The sequence below is a fragment of the Odontesthes bonariensis genome, chromosome 20 (genome assembly GCF_027942865.1).
Source record: "Odontesthes bonariensis isolate fOdoBon6 chromosome 20, fOdoBon6.hap1, whole genome shotgun sequence".
NCBI classification, from domain to species: Eukaryota; Metazoa; Chordata; class Actinopteri; order Atheriniformes; family Atherinopsidae; genus Odontesthes; species Odontesthes bonariensis.
The window spans coordinates 661,017-680,509 of record NC_134525.1 but is presented as its reverse complement, the minus strand read 5'-3'; the positions used below and the strand labels follow the sequence as shown (position 1 = coordinate 680,509).

Sequence of the window (19,493 nt, the reverse complement as noted above, 5' to 3'; positions counted from 1 at the left end):
ACTCTGAAGCCTTCCCGTTAGACTCTGAAGCCTTCCCGTTAGACTCTGAAGCCTTCCTGTGGGACTCTGAAGCCTTCCCGTTAGACTCTGAAGCCTTCCCGTGGGACTCTGAAGCCTTCCCGTGGGACTCTGAAGCCTTCCCGTTAGACTCTGAAGCCTTCCCGTTAGACTCTGAAGCCTTCCCGTTAGACTCTGAAGCCTTCCTGTGGGACTCTGAAGCCTTCCCGTTAGACTCTGAAGCCGTCCCGTGGGACTCTGAAGCCTTCCTGTGGGACTCTGAAGCCTTCCCGTTAGACTCTGAAGCCTTCCCGTGGGACTCTGAAGCCTTCCCTTGGGACTCTGAAGCCTTCCCGTTAGACTCTGAAGCCTTCCCGTTAGACTCTGAAGCCTTCCTGTGGGACTCTGAAGCCTTCCCGTTAGACTCTGAAGCCTTCCCGTGGGACTCTGAAGCCTTCCTGTGGGACTCTGAAGCCTTCCCGTTAGACTTTGAAGCCTTCCCGTTAGACTCTGAAGCCTTCCCGTTAGACTCTGAAGCCTTCCCGTTAGACTCTGAAGCCTTCCCGTTAGACTCTGAAGCCTTCCCGTTAGACTCTGAAGCCTTCCCGTGGGACTCTGAAGCCTTCCCGTTAGACTCTGAAGCCTTCCCGTTAGACTTTGAAGCCTTCCCGTGGGACTCTGAAGCCTTCCCGTTAGACTCTGAAGCCTTCCCGTGGGACTCTGAAGCCTTCCCGTTAGACTCTGAAGCCTTCCCGTGGGACTCTGAAGCCTTCCCGTGGGACTCTGAAGCCTTCCCGTTAGACTCTGAAGCCTTCCCGTTAGACTCTGAAGCCTTCCCGTTAGACTCTGAAGCCTTCCTGTGGGACTCTGAAGCCTTCCCGTTAGACTCTGAAGCCTTCCCGTGGGACTCTGAAGCCTTCCCGTTAGACTCTGAAGCCTTCCCGTTAGACTTTGAAGCCTTCCCGTGGGACTCTGAAGCCTTCCCGTTAGACTCTGAAGCCTTCCCGTGGGACTCTGAAGCCTTCCCGTTAGACTCTGAAGCCTTCCCGTGGGACTCTGAAGCCTTCCCGTGGGACTCTGAAGCCTTCCCGTTAGACTCTGAAGCCTTCCCGTTAGACTCTGAAGCCTTCCCGTTAGACTCTGAAGCCTTCCTGTGGGACTCTGAAGCCTTCCCGTTAGACTCTGAAGCCTTCCCGTGGGACTCTGAAGCCTTCCCGTGGGACTCTGAAGCCTTCCCGTTAGACTCTGAAGCCTTCCCGTTAGACTCTGAAGCCTTCCCGTTAGACTCTGAAGCCTTCCTGTGGGACTCTGAAGCCTTCCTGTTAGACTCTGAAGCCGTCCCGTGGGACTCTGAAGCCGTCCCGTGGGACTCTGAAGCCTTCCCGTGGGACTCTGAAGCCTTCCCGTTAGACTCTGAAGCCTTCCCGTTAGACTCTGAAGCCTTCCCGTTAGACTCTGAAGCCTTCCTGTGGGACTCTGAAGCCTTCCTGTTAGACTCTGAAGCCGTCCCGTGGGACTCTGAAGCCGTCCCGTGGGACTCTGAAGCCTTCCTGTGGGACTCTGAAGCCTTCCCGTTAGACTCTGAAGCCTTCCCGTGGGACTCTGAAGCCTTCCCGTTAGACTCTGAAGCCTTCCCGTGGGACTCTGAAGCCTTCCCTTGGGACTCTGAAGCCTTCCCGTTAGACTCTGAAGCCTTCCCGTTAGACTCTGAAGCCTTCCCGTGGGACTCTGAAGCCTTCCCGTTAGACTCTGAAGCCTTCCCGTTAGACTCTGAAGCCTTCCCGTGGGACTCTGAAGCCTTCCCGTGGGACTCTGAAGCCTTCCCGTTAGACTCTGAAGCCTTCCCGTGGGACTCTGAAGCCTTCCCGTGGGACTCTGAAGCCTTCCTGTGGGACTCTGAAGCCTTCCCGTTAGACTTTGAAGCCTTCCCGTTAGACTCTGAAGCCTTCCCGTTAGACTCTGAAGCCTTCCCGTTAGACTCTGAAGCCTTCCCGTGGGACTCTGAAGCCTTCCCGTTAGACTCTGAAGCCTTCCCGTGGGACTCTGAAGCCTTCCCGTGGGACTCTGAAGCCTTCCTGTGGGACTCTGAAGCCTTCCCGTTAGACTCTGAAGCCTTCCCGTTAGACTCTGAAGCCTTCCCGTGGGACTCTGAAGCCTTCCTGTGGGACTCTGAAGCCTTCCCGTTAGACTTTGAAGCCTTCCCGTTAGACTCTGAAGCCTTCCCGTTAGACTCTGAAGCCTTCCCGTTAGACTCTGAAGCCTTCCCGTTAGACTTTGAAGCCTTCCTGTGGGACTCTGAAGCCTTCCCGTTAGACTCTGAAGCCTTCCCGTTAGACTCTGAAGCCTTCCCGTTAGACTCTGAAGCCTTCCCGTTAGACTCTGAAGCCTTCCCGTTGGACTCTGAAGCCTTCCCGTGGGACTCTGAAGCCTTCCCGTTAGACTCTGAAGCCTTCCCGTTAGACTCTGAAGCCTTCCCGTGGGACTCTGAAGCCTTCCCGTTAGACTCTGAAGCCTTCCCGTGGGACTCTGAAGCCTTCCCGTTAGACTTTGAAGCCTTCCTGTGGGACTCTGAAGCCTTCCCGTTAGACTCTGAAGCCTTCCCGTTAGACTCTGAAGCCTTCCCGTTAGACTCTGAAGCCTTCCCGTTAGACTCTGAAGCCTTCCCGTGGGACTCTGAAGCCTTCCCGTTAGACTTTGAAGCCTTCCCGTTAGACTCTGAAGCCTTCCCGTGGGACTCTGAAGCCTTCCCGTTAGACTCTGAAGCCTTCCCGTTAGACTCTGAAGCCTTCCCGTTAGACTCTGAAGCCTTCCCGTGGGACTCTGAAGCCTTCCCGTTAGACTTTGAAGCCTTCCTGTGGGACTCTGAAGCCTTCCCGTTAGACTCTGAAGCCTTCCCGTTAGACTCTGAAGCCTTCCCGTTAGACTCTGAAGCCTTCCTGTGGGACTCTGAAGCCTTCCCGTTAGACTCTGAAGCCTTCCCGTTAGACTCTGAAGCCTTCCCGTTAGACTCTGAAGCCTTCCCGTGGGACTCTGAAGCCTTCCCGTTAGACTCTGAAGCCTTCCCGTTAGACTCTGAAGCCTTCCCGTGGGACTCTGAAGCCTTCCTGTGGGACATTTGGTCTTTTCCTGTGGGACATTTGGTTTGTTCCACCTTCCTGTGGGACATTTGGTCTGTTCCTGTGGGACATTTGGTCTGTTCCATCTTCCTGTGGGAGCATCTCTCAGAGCGTCGGCCTCCTTCTGACTCCTTCAGCTCTGAGTGTTGCTAAATGTGAGCTGAGAATTATAATGCAATCAGCTCTCAGCCTGATGGGGCTGTTTCATTAGCTGAAGATGGAGCTGTAATCAGCCTCCCGACCTGCACACGCTGCGCTGAGGCTGATTCAGAGTGTGGGCGGTGAAACAAATAAGTGGGACTCACCTGAGACGAACCCCAGCAGAACTTCATCTGGACCCGGATCTCAGCACAATACCACCGAAGGTAACCCGACGGTAACCCGACGGTAACCCGACGGTAACCCGACGGTAACCCGAAGGTAACCCGAAGGTAACCCGAAGGTAACCCGACGGTAACCCGACGATAACCCGAAGGTAACCCGACGGTAACCCGAAGGTAACCCGACGGTAACCCGAAGGTAACCCGACGGTAACCCGAAGGTAACCCGAAGGTAACCCGACGGTAACCCGACGGTAACCCGACGGTAACCCGAAGGTAACCCGACGGTAACCCGACGGTAACCCGAAGGTAAGCCGAAGGTAACCCGACGATAACCCGAAGGTAACCCGAAGGTAACCCGACGGTAACCCGAAGGTAACCCGAAGGTAACCCGACGGTAACCCGAAGGTAACCCGAAGGTAACCCGACGATAACCCGAAGGTAACCCGACGGTAACCCGAAGGTAACCCGAAGGTAACCCGACGGTAACCCGAAGGTAACCCGAAGGTAACCCGACGATAACCCGAAGGTAACCCGACGATAACCCGAAGGTAACCCGAAGGTAACCCGAAGGTAACCCGACGGTAACCCGACGATAACCCGAAGGTAACCCGAAGGTAAGCCGAAGGTAACCCGACGATAACCCGAAGGTAACCCGAAGGTAACCCGACGGTAACCCGACGGTAACCCGAAGGTAACCCGACGGTAACCCGAAGGTAACCCGAAGGTAACCCGACGATAACCCGAAGGTAACCCGAAGGTAACCCGAAGGTAACCCGACGGTAACCCGAAGGTAACCCGACGGTAACCCGACGATAACCCGAAGGTAACCCGAAGGTAACCCGAAGGTAAGCCGAAGGTAACCCGACGATAACCCGAAGGTAACCCGAAGGTAACCCGAAGGTAACCCGACGGTAACCCGACAGTAACCCGAAGGTAACCCGAAGGTAACCCGACGGTAACCCGACGGTAACCCGAAGGTAACCCGACGGTAACCCGACGGTAACCCGAAGGTAACCCGACGGTAACCCGAAGGTAACTCGAAGGTAACCCGACGGTAACCCGAAGGTAACCCGACGGTAACCCGACGGTAACCCGAAGGTAACCCGAAGGTAACCCGAAGGTAACCCGACGGTAACCCGAAGGTAACCCGACGGTAACCCGAAGGTAACTCGAAGGTAACCCGACGGTAACCCGAAGGTAACCCGACGGTAACCCGACGGTAACCCGAAGGTAACCCGACGGTAACCCGAAGGTAACCCGACGATAACCCGAAGGTAACCCGAAGGTAACCCGACGGTAACCCGACGGTAACCCGAAGGTAACCCGACGGTAACCCGACGGTAACCCGACGGTAACCCGAAGGTAACCCGAAGGTAACCCGACGATAACCCGAAGGTAACCCGAAGGTAACCCGACGGTAACCCGACGGTAACCCGACGGTAACCCGACGGTAACCCGACGGTAACCCGACGATAACCCGAAGGTAACCCGACGGTAACCCGACGATAACCCGACGGTAACCCGACGGTAACCCGACGGTAACCCGACGGTAACCCGACGATAACCCGAAGGTAACCCGACGGTAACCTGACGATAACCCGAAGGTAACCCGACGGTAACCCGAAGGTAACCCGACGGTAACCCGAAGGTAACTCGAAGGTAACCCGAGGGTAACCCGAAGGTAACCCGACGGTAACCTGAAGGTAACCCGACGATAACCCGAAGGTAACCCGACGGTAACCCGACGATAACCTGAAGGTAACCCGAAGGTAACCCGAAGGTAACCCGACGGTAACCCGACGATAACCCGAAGGTAACCCGAAGGTAACCCGACGGTAACCCGACGGTAACCCGAAGGTAACCCGAAGGTAACCCGACGGTAACCCGACGGTCGAGTGGAGGAACCAGGACTTTATGGTGAAGCTGTAGGTGTGGATGAGGCTCCATTGACTGCAGGTGTGCAGGTAATTGGTTCCAGCTCCAGCTCCAGTCAGGAAACACAGGAGATCCTGACAGAAAGATCACGTAGTTCTGCTTTTATTTGTCTTGTTTTTAGGGCTGGGCCACGATTAAAACCTTTAATCTAATTAATCACATGATTTCCCTGATTAATCACGATTAATCTCATTTGTACGCAGAATCCAAAAATGAATCCAAAAGTAGCGTATAGCTTTTAGCATTTAGCTTTATTTTAAATGTGCTGCCATATGAATGAAAGTGCCATAACATTTGTTGTGCAAACACACTTTTAACATCAGCATCTTTCTGTAGTTTTTATGTAGAAGCCTCGCTCCACTGTCTGTTTCCTTGAATGACTTGCTGCTATCAGTTGTGTGTTTTGCCTTTAAGTGATATTTTAGACTGGAACTACTACGCTGAGAAGACAATTCAACTTGGCAGAGTTTACAGATGACTTTGGTTCTGTCGACTCCGCCGTCTGGAAGAACTTTAACATGAAAATGGCCGAGTAAAAGTTCCGTACCCTTCTCCATGTTTGGTGGATCCGCCGGTTCCTTTCCAGAGTTCAGTTTGAGTTCCCTGGTTCTCCTTTCAGAACCAGTTCTATAAGTCTTTGATGGAAGTAAATCCAGGAGTTTTCTCCTCTCAACAGCATGCTGCTACTTTACCTTTATAGGTTTACCTTAGAACCCTAATTTATCTCAGACGCCACGTGTTCACCTGCTCAGATTACATTTCCTCTCCATCCTCCCTCTTTCATTCCCCTTTAATCTCCTTTTCTGTCCCTCCTCTCTGTTTCCTCTCACCTCATTATATCCTCTTTCACCCCCATTCATCAGAGGACCGATGGGCTCACCCACCCTCCCTCCCTCTGAGAGCCAAACTCTCCGGGAGAAGCAGAAATGCCTTCAGACTGATTCAGAGTCTGAGGCGCTCACAGAGCTCACGTTTGAGGTCAGAGGAAAACTAAAGTAATTTTGGTTTGTTTCATGTCTTGGTTTTAGTTTTCTAGTCCAGGTCTTGTATTTAGTTTTTCCATCGTCTTCCCCACAGTTTCTGTTTGCTCATTAGTGTCACTCAGTCACCTGTTTGTCATTGTATGCCACGCCACGCCACGCCACGGTTAAAGCTTCTGTGATTATAGGACGAAAAGGGGGTGAAGAAGGGAGCCCGAAAACACAGAGAGTGATGCAGCCGGAACACAACGATCAGGAAGAGAGAGAGAAAACAGAGAAATGTTTCATCTTTATCTTCATTCTTCCCATCATGAGCCTGCATGGAGGCTCCGCCTCTTCCTGAGTTTAAGGGCGGCGTGCCCACGCATCATTAGAATCTGACCTCATCCATCCCAGATCATACTCTGTGTCAGATTTACCCTGTAAACAAGTCAGAGCTGCACATGTATCATGTAAATATATAAACTGTATATCTGTATTGTATTATATATATATAAACTGTATATCTGTATTTTATATATATATATAAACTGTATATCTGTATTTTATATATAAATATAAACTGTATATCTGTATTATATATAAATATAAATATATAAACTGTATATCTGTATTATATATAAATATAAATATATAAACTGTATATCTGTCTGCTGGTGTGGAAAACGTGTCTCAGTGTCTCAGTGTGTTTGACGCTCAGACATTTATACTCAGTTTAATGGTAGGGTAGGAGATCCTGGATTTTGAGTCCAGCGAAGCTGCATTTTGAAAATACACAGGTAAAAAGTCCCAACCCTTTTCTTCACTTTCCCCCCAAAGCCACGCCTCTAGAGTACATGAACGCGCACGAGCACGAAGGTGCACGAGCTGTTCTGACAGCAAGCACCGATCGTTGCCGTATTTAGTATTTAGTATATGCTAACTATACGTTTAATAATGCTAGGTGCTAGCCAAGCTGGCTCTAGTTTAGCTTCCTGCCAAGCTTCTGGACGCGTAATTCGTTCACGGAGCAGGGTACGCGCACAGGGGGAGGGAGGGGGAGGGAGGAGCAGATTGCAGTTTGATAGACGGCATCAGTATCCAATCATCGTTAACGGTCCGTTCAGTATGATTGGATACTGTTTTTCCTAGATTGTACGTTCTAGAGGCCACTAAAACTTTTCATATTTGTGTCAAAACTTTTAATTAATTGGTTGCAATGGGGGTGTGAAGAGTATTTCAAGCAATATGTAAAAAATGCTCCAGAAAAAGAACCCCTACCCTGCCTTTAATGCTCCCATCATCATTTCTGGGTCCTGATACTCCCCTGTTCACTTAAACAGCAGGGATGTGGACATGTCTGCACGTGTGTGTGCACGTGGGCGTGCACCCTCCTGCAGGTTCATCTTGCTGCTGCCTCAGTTTTATGGCAGCAGGCAGAGGAAACCCTACAGAAAGAAAGATAAGAGAGTGGAAGCTGCACCACAAACTCTGTGTGTTCAATAAAACCACCACATCTGCATCCTCTGTTTTCTCTGCAGAAGCTGATCTTTACACTTTGTCTCATCTCTGCTGTCAGAAGTCTATATATATATAGATATATATATAGAGAGAGAGATATATCTATATAGATATATATATATATCAGCCAACATATCAGCTGCTTTATCAGTGTCTTCTCATCCTGTTCCTGGTGCTGATGTTCTGATGTTCTGATCTGCTGTTTCTCAGCCTCCAGCTCCGTTTCAGACTCTGGAACATGCAGAACAAAGTGTCAGTCTGATAGATTTAAGGTTTAAAACGTCTCTAAACCCGCTTTAAACCCGCTCCGAGGCTCCGCTGACAGGAGAGCTGCTGAAACACCGAACTGCTCCTTTAATTCTCATCCTGTTGGTGCTGAATCCGCTCCGAACCCTTGGTGAACACTCGGTTCTGATGCTCTGTGCCGACATGCTGATCAGTCCTCGGAACCGGGCCGCCTGTGCGCGGGGTTCCTCATTCCCCACATTCCTGCCTTTAAACATCCGGTCTCTCTCTCTCTCTCTCTCTCTCTCTCTTCAGGAGCCATTTTGGACTCAGTTCAGCTGGCTGCACCGAAACGGTGAAGTTCTGAGAGCCTGAGCAACAACTTCCGGTCAAGAGTATCAAAATAAAAGCCTCAAGGAGCAGGCTGTCCAGCGTGTTCAGACTTTATGAAGGTGAACCCAACAGGGGCCGGTTCTGCTTTATTAAGAAACATTTATCCAACTCACTGAAACCTGTTTTTATCCTAATTTACATTTTAATGATATTTTTCTGTTTTACAGCATTATAAACGCATTATTTTTCATTTTATTTCATATTTTTCTGTTTTACAGCATTAAAAAACGCATTATTTTTCATTTTATTTCATAATTTTCTGTTTTACAGCGTTATAAACGCATTATTTTTCATTTTATTTCATATTTTTCTGTTTTACAGCGTTAAAAAACGCATTATTTTTCATTTTACAGCATTATAAACGCATTATTTTTCATTTTATTTCATATTTTTCTGTTTCACAGTGTTAAAAAACACATTATTTTTCATTTTATTTCATAATTTTCTGTTTCATAGTGTTAAAAAACGCATTATTTTTCAGTTTTTTCATATTTTTCTGTTTTACAGCATTAAAAAACACATTATTTTTCATTTTATTTCATATTTTTCTGTTTCACAGTGTTAAAAAACGCATAATTTTTTATTTTATTTCATATTTTTCTGTTTCACAGTGGACAGAACAGAGGTGAAGATGGGTGAGGGTTCTGTTTGAAATCAGCTGGTTAACCAGCTGGGTCTGTCCTCTTTAAACCCAGCTGGGGCTCCGCCTGTGAGCAGAACCAGCCTCCATGCGGGGCCTCACTGCCCCAGCACCGCCCGTTGGGCTTTTGTTCTGGAACCGGAAGCGGGAGGCGCGCAGAGGCCGCCGCAGCTTGACTAACACCTCCCGCCAGCTGCTCCCCGGCAGCCCGAAGCAGAGAGGACGAGGCGGCGGAGAGAGCTGCACGGAGGCCGGAGAGCAGAGGAGCAGAGGAGCTGAGACTGTGACCCTGACCGGGCTGAGCCGCCGCTGCTGCCGCCCTGCACGGTTCCGACCCGGGGAGGACTTCTCCGGAGCTGCGCCGGTCTGCTGCGCTCTGGAGGAACGGGAGGCTGCTGGATTATAACTCTGCACAGCCCGGCGGACCCCCGGGGCCTGGCTGCGGGTCGCGGTTCTACGGAGCGGTCCCGGACCTGCTGGACCTACTGGACCTGCTGGACCCGCTGGACCTGCTGGACCCGTCCGTAGATGGTGGAGGAGGATCCGGAGGACAGCACCAGGCAGGCTGGCGGCGCCTCCAACTAGAGCAGCGGACATGAGGCTGAGCTGCGCGCTGCTGCTGGGGGCTCTGAGTGCAGGTGAGGGGCCGCTGAGCTGTGGGGGGTCCGGCTGCTGCTGGGGGGTCCGGGTCCGGCTGTAAGGGGCTGCTGCTGGGGGCTCTGAGTGCAGGTGAGGGGCCGCTGAGCTGTGGGGGGTCCGGCTGCTGCTGGGGGGTCCGGGTCCGGCTGTAAGGGGCTGCTGCTGGGGGCTCTGAGTGCAGGTGAGGGGCCGCTGAGCTGTGGGGGGTCCGGCTGCAGCTGGGGGGTCCGGCTAGGGAAAGATTCTGGACATTTGTTTATTTGTTTATGTATTTATTTGTTTGTTTATTGGAGCTGTTGTTATTGAACCATCTCCTTAGAACTCACACCACACTCAAAAAACTCACCCAGGGCATGTGTTTGATTAGCAAACTAGAAATATGTTCACATTAAATGAATTAATCGTGTTTATGTTCATTAAATGATTCGTTTTTGTTTGTTGAACATAAAACTAAGAAAATTCAGATGAATAAGATTCATTCATTTCAATGCAATTAGAATGAGGTCTTTCCAATCAATGACTCTGATGGGAATAGCTATTGCGCATGCGTCACACCCACCAGCTGCAGAGAAAGCCCGGGAGTCGGAGTGGACGTTAATCAACGCAGGCTCATGCAAGAATCGTTTGCCATAAAGGTTAGTAATTCAGATATATACAGGAATGTATTTGTTTAAACAGCGAGAGTGATAAATTGTACACATTAGACATTTGTGAGACTTATTTTAGTCACTTGTTTTTCTCACAGTTAATGCTAGCTTAACTTTGCTATTGCTAACATTAGCAGGCTCCGCAACTAGCTGTATCACTCCCGCCTCTTCCACACACCGCAGATCCAAACAGCTGAATAGTGGAGTGATACAGCGCGTCCGTTTAGCATGTTAGCCTGTGTGAACAGCGAGGGTGCCAGGATGTAGTCATAGCCACAGGTAATAATTGTGTTTTCAGTGTAAATGTTCATATGTGAAGGCGTGACAGTCGCTCTACTGGCGTTTGTGAACGCTCGTCATTTTTCAGCTAAGAGCCAGGCTAAATAACTGATAGACGACGATGAGTTGGAGCTGCAGTTCTGGGAAGATAGCAAACGGCTGTGTAAATCTGTTTAAACTATGATGCTATGAAAGCTGTGGTGCAGTAACCTATGTGTCATCTCAATGAAGACTCATGTTCTTGCCAAGTTAACAGAAATTGTTTCTTTAAGGTGAAGTAACAGTCTTTACATTTCAGTGTATGTAATTACAAATAATGTAATACTTGCCCAATTCACTATAGAAACATTATGTTGTATTAACCTTTTAAAACAATTTCTCTTTTTACCAGAAATACATCCCAAAATAAAGTACTGTCCCCATGCCCTGAGATTTGTATGCACCTCAAAAATACATGGTAAGTTGTTAATATTAATATGTCATTGTGTATTTGTTATCTAGTTGGCATGTAGCATTGTACCAGGAGCTTATTCAGCCTTATTTTCTCCTCCAGCCTGTATTTGGGTATTTTGTATTTGAGGAAATGTAATATATTTATTTTATCCTTTGCTAATTTTTTTTATTTTTATTTTCTTTCAGTGACGTGTATGTGGCAGTGCAAGCATTGTGTCGCCAGAGAGAGTAGTAGGTACAAATTACTTAAGCATTATAAACTACATCATCATTATGGAAGAAGCCAACTTTTTCTGTGCATATATGTAAATTGTCCATGCACATTCAAGACATGGAGTGGGCTCAACACCCATGTCTATAAAGCTCATTCATGTCAAGTTAAACAGACAACTTCCAGTTCAGTAACTTTTAAATGCGAGTTATGTGAATGCAGTGACCTCTCCACTGAGAAAGATTTTTTTGTTCATATTGGAACACATCTGCGAAGTAACGAGACAGTTAGTTGTGTGTTTCTTGGTTGCCTTTTCAAGACAAATGTTTACAGTACATTTTACACACACAAAAACAGGAAGCATCATCCACACACACTGAAAGATCTCAAAGCCAGTGTAGTTACATTTGTGGACCCGTTGGAAGTGTCAGATACCTCTGATAATGTGAGGACTGGCTGTTCTGCTGATGTATCATATGGTGAAGTTGAAACTGAGTCAGTGACAGAAAGTGATGATGGTGCGGTTGAAAATATTCCAGAACTAATTGAGAAAAAATTAGCGGTAATATTGTTGAAATTGGAACATATATTTCATATTCCAGCAAAAGGAGTAGATGAGTTATTGGAGGAGTTGCATTTTTTGTTAAGTTCAGCTAGTGCACCTGTCACAAAGTGTACAGTTACAGAAATTTTCAATAGCCATAATCTCCATATCGATCAGGCTGTAATCGAAGAACTTGCCAATTCTGTATGTGTTTCTAATCCTGTGGCTAAAATTTTGGGCAAGTGTGGCTCTCTTGCTACGTCTTATAAAAGAAAACAATACTACAAGCTAAATTTTAGGGTTGTAGAGCCTGTTGAGTATGTTTTGTCTGTAGACCAAAGGAGGTCATTTCAGTACATCCCTTTATTGCAGTCATTGCAGGAAATACTGAGTCACAATACGTTACTGAATAGAGTAATTGAAGAACACATAGCTCAAGAAAATAGAAAGGATTTGCATGGTGATCAGCAGGTTTACACATCTTTTCGAGATGGTGACCATTATAAAACAAATCGCTTTCTAGCTGTTGATGAGTTGAGAATATCCATAAAACTTTATATTGACGATTTTGAGGTTTGTAATCCTCTTGGGACCTCGCGCAAAAAGCATAAGCTTTGTGGTGTGTACTGGGTCTTGGACAATTTGCCTCCTGGCTCTCAGTCTGTTCTCCAATCCATTTATTTGGCTGTTGTTTGTAAAAGTGAAGATTTGAGGAAATTTGGGTACGAAAAAGTCTTGGATCCACTTTTGAAAGATCTGGTCATTTTGGAGCAACGTGGTGTGTTCATCAGTCAGTTGAACGAGTGTATCAAAGGCACCGTGAACAGCGTAATAGCTGACAATCTAGGAGCCCATGGGCTGGCAGGTTTTGTAGAAAGTTTTTCTGGGGAATACATCTGTAGATTCTGCACTGCCAAGAAATCTGAAATCCAGTCATTGACTGCTGGTGTGTTTGAGCGTAGAACACGGGAACTTCATGAAGCCCATTTGAAGCATGTACTAGAAACGGCAAGTAAATGCTGTGGAGTTAAACGGGAATGTATTTTGAGTAAGAATCTCAGCCATTTTCACGTCACTGCAGGCTATCCTCCAGATTTAGCACATGATCTGTTGGAGGGCATAATACCCGTGGAGCTTGCTCATTGTTTTTCTCGCTTGATCTCTAAAAAGTATTTCACCTTAGAAAAACTTAACAATTTAATTCAAAATTTTGAGTACAAATGGGGGGATAAAACCAATCGGCCTCACGCAATACCACAGACTTTCTCAGTTAAAAAAAGCATTGGTGGAAATGCACATGAAAATTGGTCTCTGCTTAGATTGTTGCCTCTGATTATTGGTCCACTTGTTCCAGAGGATGAACCTATATGGCATGTTGTTTTGGATCTCAAGGACATAGTGGAGCTTGTTGTAGCCCCTGTCCACTCTGATGAGTCAATTGCATATCTTGACTGTAAAATCAGTGAACATCGCCAGAGATACCAAGAGCTTTTTCCAAACAGCCATCTTCTCCCTAAACATCATTATTTGGAGCACTACCCTGCTTTGATTCGCCTCTTTGGGCCTCTTATCCATAAATGGACAATGAGATTTGAGGCGAAACATAGTTTCTTCAAACAGATTGCTCGCCATACCAACTGTTTTAAAAACATACCTCTCACACTTGCCAGAAAACACCAGCTCACAGTTGCCTCAGACTTGCACTCTTCTGACCATAGGACACCTTTGGTGGTAACTAGTGTGTCATCGGTACCAATTGATGTTTTGCAAAGTAACATTGCAATTGCTATTAAGCAAAGATTACCAGATGAGACTGATGTCTATATTACAAAAAGTGTGTCATACAATGGTATGAACTACAACAAAGGAATGATTGTTGTCCACGGGCAATTATTTGGTCTTCCTGAGTTTGCTGAAATTCTGCAGATTTGTGTTTTGCAAGGCAAGATACATTTTATTGTGAAAAAGTTCTCCGCTTGGTATAGAGAGCACTTTAGATCTTTTGAACTTGACACGTCACATGTGAGAGAGGTGTCTCTGGTTGAGCATGGGGAACTACTTGATGACTATCCCTTAGCTGTCTATTCAGTGGGAGGCCTGCGTCTGGTTACTTTGAAGAGGCACATTAACTTACTGGGAAGACGGGAGTGATGTTATGGTATGAGGTATGATTTTAATGATGAATGAATGTATTCATTTATTATTTTTAAGTAATCAGTCAAGTAATCAATTCCACAACCAAAATATATAATTAATATGTATTAATTTACATTATAAGACTTATAAGAATTTGAGAAGATTGGACCAGAGAATGTTCAGAATTTGTGCTTGATAATTTAATGCATTGCCTTACAGTAAGTGGGGAAAAATATATATTTTTTTCTGTCAGTCAAGTACAGCTCTGCTTAGCACAATATGTGTACAATCAAAGCCCATACACAGCTTTGATACCTGGATTTAATTTAAATGTTTATTTAAAAGGGACAATGCCTAATTATGAATATCAGTAAGAATACAGATGTAAATATGCCAGAGTTAGCAGCCCTGCTAATTTACATCCTTAGTCCCTTGGCAGGTCATGTTCATTTAGATTTTCATTATGTAGCCTATCAATTGAATTGGATTATGGTAAATTTGGACGATCAGGTACACCAAAAAGCATTTGGTTTGAACTTTTTACATCTTGGCTTATTGACTGAATCAAATATATATTTAGTTAAAAATCAAATGGTTCTTGAAGGAATGCTATTTAAGATTGCCCTGCAATGAAGGTAATTTTTTCACTTGTTTGTGGCAGGAAACTAATTTTGTGGAAAAACAATCGCATAGTTTTTATAAAAAATAAATATCAACACTTGTCTAATTATAAATTATTGTAAGAGACTATTTTTTTCATTGTGAAATATTCAGCCAGTGTTTTTTTGTTTGTTTGTTTGTTTTTGTTTTTGTTTAGGTCCACACAATGGCCCAGCCCATAAGACTGAGGGTTATCCTTGGTGAAGATGATGCCAGGAAACTAATTCTGCCAGCAGGGGTACCGAACTCCATACAGGAATTGTGCCAGACAATAATGACCGGTTTTGGATTGCAAGAAGATTTTCGGCTTCAATATCAAGATGCTGATTTTGGAAATGAGTTCGTAAACCTGTCGGTGACCTCCGAAATACATGACAAAGCAACTATAAAGGTTGTTTACTTAGGTACTCGCAACACTGATGACACAATGACACGTCAACCTCAAGCAGTCCAAGGCTCAACAGATTCATCGTCAGTCTCCTCGGTTGAAACGGATAATACAGAGCCCATTTCATCTTCAGGTTCATCACCATCTACAAGGCTGTCAGTTTGGCCAAGTGTCTTCACAATCCCTAGTTTCAACTATGATGCTGAACTGCAACTTGACAAGGCAAATGCTGAGTGCAGTGTTAGTGGAACTCATTTGAGCCTCTCGCCGAAACTGAAATCACACATTTTGGAACAACTAGCTGAAGAAATCATTAAATTCAAAGCCTACCCAACTGACAATAATCTGAATGATGTTGCAGAAGCTCTTGTGAAAAAGCATCCTTGTCTGAAGGAGCAGGGATCCTTCAATGGCTGTTATGGGTGGAAGATTAGCCTAAAATATAAAATGGCCAATTTAAGGACCAAACTAAGAGGCCTTGGATGTTACGAGGTGACCATAAATTCACTGAAGAACAAGACCCAAAACAAAGCAGCCTTGAATGTTAAAAAGCCCAGAAGAGCAGAAGTCAACTATTGTCCGCAGCATCCAAAAGGAGAAACGACTGACACTCTGGAAAACGAAAGAATTGCGCTGCTTTCAGAGATTACGAAGAGAAACAATGACCATGTAGTGGCACTGAAAATGGAAAAGACTTTCTCGTATAGAAGGCAAGAAGTTCTTCAAGGACAGCCCCTCGTTGCAGACTTCAAGAGCAGATGGCCAGCTCTGTTCACTCAGAAAGAGGTGAATGTCCTATTTGTGCTCAGATTTTATGTATACCTCAGAGTATGTGCACACAAGTACAAGAAGATAATGACAAATTAAATATAGTGTTGACCAGTTGTTTGTCTTCTCACTGTTACAGATATATATATCATGTAGAGCTGGGATGATATGCTTTTAACACCAAACCATAGAAAAAACCTGAATGATGATATGATGACATTTACAGACTATACAGGGTTATACGTTTACTTTATTATGTGGTAGCACTGCGTGATTCATATAAACGTGTTTATAATTTTCAGTTTATATTTTTAAAATGAAGACTAATTAACATTCTTGCCTCCTTATTGACAAGTCCCTTAGAATAAGCTTTCATATTGTTGAACTGATTAATGGTTGAAGCCTTAGACTCTTTAGGTCTTTAAAATGGTTAACATTCGTCCTCTCTCGCCTCCCTTTTCTCTGTCCTAAAAAACGCGATACTATTGTGAATCGATTTTTTTTTTTTCTCCCACCTCTAATATCATGATCAAACAGCTATAGTAGTCATTCTCTGATCATCCTTCCTGTGTTGCATTTTGTTGTGATGTTCAAATAGGATGAGTGACAAGTGTACTGTTTATGTTTTTCAGATCGACAACGAGTTCATGCGCATATCAACAGTACCTCTGCTATCTACATTCTTTGCTGAGCTTGACCAACACTCTCCACGCCTGATGGAGCTCTTTCGAGGGAAAGGTGGAGCGGCTGGGAAAAAAATGAGACGTATCATGGTGGCCATTTCCAAGGTTTGTATTAAAATGTGTAGACCTATGCGTATGAAATACTTTTTATGTCCCTGTCATGACAATTGCATGAGCAAAAATCTCTATGTATGTAAGCAAAAGCTCCAAGAGTCCGTTAATACTGTGGAGTTGTTTTTTGGAACTGCTGCCTAAAATGCAGAATATTGTCAAAATGAGTTCCCTTTTTTCCTCAGGATGACACAATACATACAAGACGAGCATGCATTCTCAAGTCCTTGTGCGTCTACCTGAATGAAGACCATGAGAAATTCGTGAAGGAATATATGGTGAGTTACATACACGAGGTGTGACAAAGTAGCAAGTCAGAGAAAACACATATTTACTTGCTGGATGTGTTCAATTTGAAGCAAAAACTATGGGTGATAAATATTGCATATTAAAACGTGGAACCCTGTACAACTAAAGTACATTTTGCTTTGCCCTTGTTTTTCATAATCTGAAAACTTGATCTATAGAATTGGCTGAATGTATGTTTTAAATGTCCTACAACAATGTTATTAACCATTTTAATATATTTAGTACAAATATGGCTTGGCTTTTAGTACAAAGCCAGGCCAGACTTGAGCCTGTTTCTTGGGTAACATTATTATTTATATCCCTTAATCATAAATGACATCTGTTGTTTAATGCTAAGTTTTTTTACTTTGAAAGCATGAATTAGAGCTCAATCCTTTAATTTTTTTCATACAAAGATGTTGTTTCCCGATGGCACCTGCTGTTTTTTTTGGGGGGGTCAAAGTCATCAGTCATCAGTTGAAATTTCTCAAAGAGATGCAAACAATATATAAACAAAAACTGTCCACCATCTAAACTGGCCCCCCATGCCCTCTAAAAAACTGCAGGTTAACATGATTCTTTGGTAAAGGCTGGCCAATTTTATGTAGTGTTGTTGGTGTGGTTGACTGATCCATATTCTCTTGTAGCAGCTGAAGCCTGTAGCTCTTGTATAGTGATTGCTGGTCTCTGTTACTTCCTTTCCCAGTTCTCAAATGAATAAAGCATTCTTTTGGACATCCCTTTAAACACTAAATGCCGGTGGTCACAGGGATATCCAACCTTAGATTTCAATTTGTACCATTTTTGTAATGTACACATCTGTATTACTTTTATACATCTCCAACTGTACAACTTAATATTTACTTATTTTCTTCATAAAATTGTATGTCTATTTCCACACTTTGTCTAGACTCATATCAAATGTATTTATTGTCATATTTTACTCCATAGGACACAGACACTGAGGCCAACACTTCAATGGAGCAAACTGTGATGGGGGTGTACGTCATACAGAATGAGGGTGCAGAGCCTGGAGATGACCCACAGGACATCGGTGTCCTGATTGAAGGTGTGGAGGTCCTCAGTGGTTTGGGGGACACTGCGATTGCCTGTGCCCTGTTATTTGGACTGATATACTGTCTGAACCTGAGCTACCCACCCGAGCTCAAATGCACTTTTGAAGTCCTGCAGAAGATTCTGCTGAAGCTGGATGGGCAGAGGTTGTCATCCAAGGCACAGTTCCTGAAAAACAAGCTTAAAGGGTGAATAAGCTTGATGAAGACTGATTCAAGCATGGCATTTGTCCACGTCTCTGCCAATGTAGATTTTTGTTTTTGAAAGTTCAAAAAGTTCAAAATCGGAAGAAAAATGTTCCAACAGACAATTTACTTTGCATAATGGACTGAGACTAAGATTGTTGTCTCATATGTTGAAAAGTCTCCTGTGTGTGTGTGGGTGGAGACGACACAGAACTGTGTTTTTGAACACTGATCCAGACTGATTTACTAGATGGACGGTTGTGGCTGGAGGAGTTGTATTCATATTGGTTTCCAAAAACTGTTTCTGTGAGTGGAGCAGTCATACTTGCACTTTGAGCTCCTAAAGTTGAGTGTTTTTATTTACAAAGATTTGACATTTCTTTTTCAGTAATTTTTCACCATTTCTGATTTTACAAAAAAAACAGTAATTGTAATAATTCAGTGTTTAAAGCGATAACATTTTTATAGTTATGCACACATGTTATTGCATTTTTATAAATGTTTTAACAAGTTTAGTTGTTGCACTAAGAATTTCACTTGCCATGCACAAAATCCTGGAAGATTGTTTTAACGCTGTTTTCTTACCGAAGAATTTAAGACACTGTTTTAGTCAGCAGTTAAGTTGTACTGTGGCATATTGTGGAGATGCAAAGGACAATGGTAAACATCGGGTATCACTTCTATTTTGCACCCAAATGTTAAATAAAAATTGTAACCGTTTTTTTTAATGTTCTTTATGTATGTTAGTGGATCTTTGGTAATTTAATTAAACAATGCTTACATTGTAAGCATTATGTTATCCTAATGTAAATGTTGTTGGATGAACTAATATAGGTTTTTAGTGTACACTAACAGTGAAATAAAGTTATTTGTTCATCCAACAAGATTTACATTAGTACAACAGACAAAATCTATATTAGTTCATCCAACTAGATTTACATTAGTACAACAGACAAAATCTATATTAGTTCATCCAACTAGATTTACATTAGTACAACAGACAAAATCTATATTAGTTCATCCAACTAGATGGAATTGTGTTGTACCAACTTAATTTACTTTAATCAGACTAACACAATCAAGATAGACTGACTTAACATTATTTCTTTAGATGGAATATAGGTGGCAAGATAAAATTACGTTCATCCAATGAATCTTTTTTTTGAGTGCAGGGTTCTGGTTCTGGTTCTGGTTCTGTTTGGGATGGTTCCGGGTCCTCGCGCACCTGAACCCAGCCCGCTATTTGCCTTCGATCAGATTCGGTGTGCGTGCGTGCGTGTGTGCGTGCACGGAGGCTGCCGCTCCATTGTCTGCTCGG

At 44.6% G+C, this 19,493-nt stretch overlaps 1 protein-coding gene across 2 annotated transcripts in view; it reads left to right on the top strand.

The window, feature by feature from the left end:
- The first annotated feature begins 9,331 nt into the window (after positions 1 to 9,331).
- Positions 9,332 to 19,493, top strand: part of LOC142370202 (activin receptor type-2B-like) — a 41,779-nt gene continuing 31,617 nt past the window's right edge. The window contains exon 1 of one of the 2 annotated variants that reach the window (XM_075452677.1): positions 9,332 to 9,747. In XM_075452677.1, the coding sequence (XP_075308792.1) occupies positions 9,705 to 9,747 (43 nt within the window). In that variant the 5' untranslated portion in view covers positions 9,332 to 9,704. Of the gene's footprint in view, positions 9,748 to 9,914; positions 9,930 to 19,493 lie in introns of those variants that run through there. The other variant, XM_075452678.1, reaches the window with a different exon arrangement.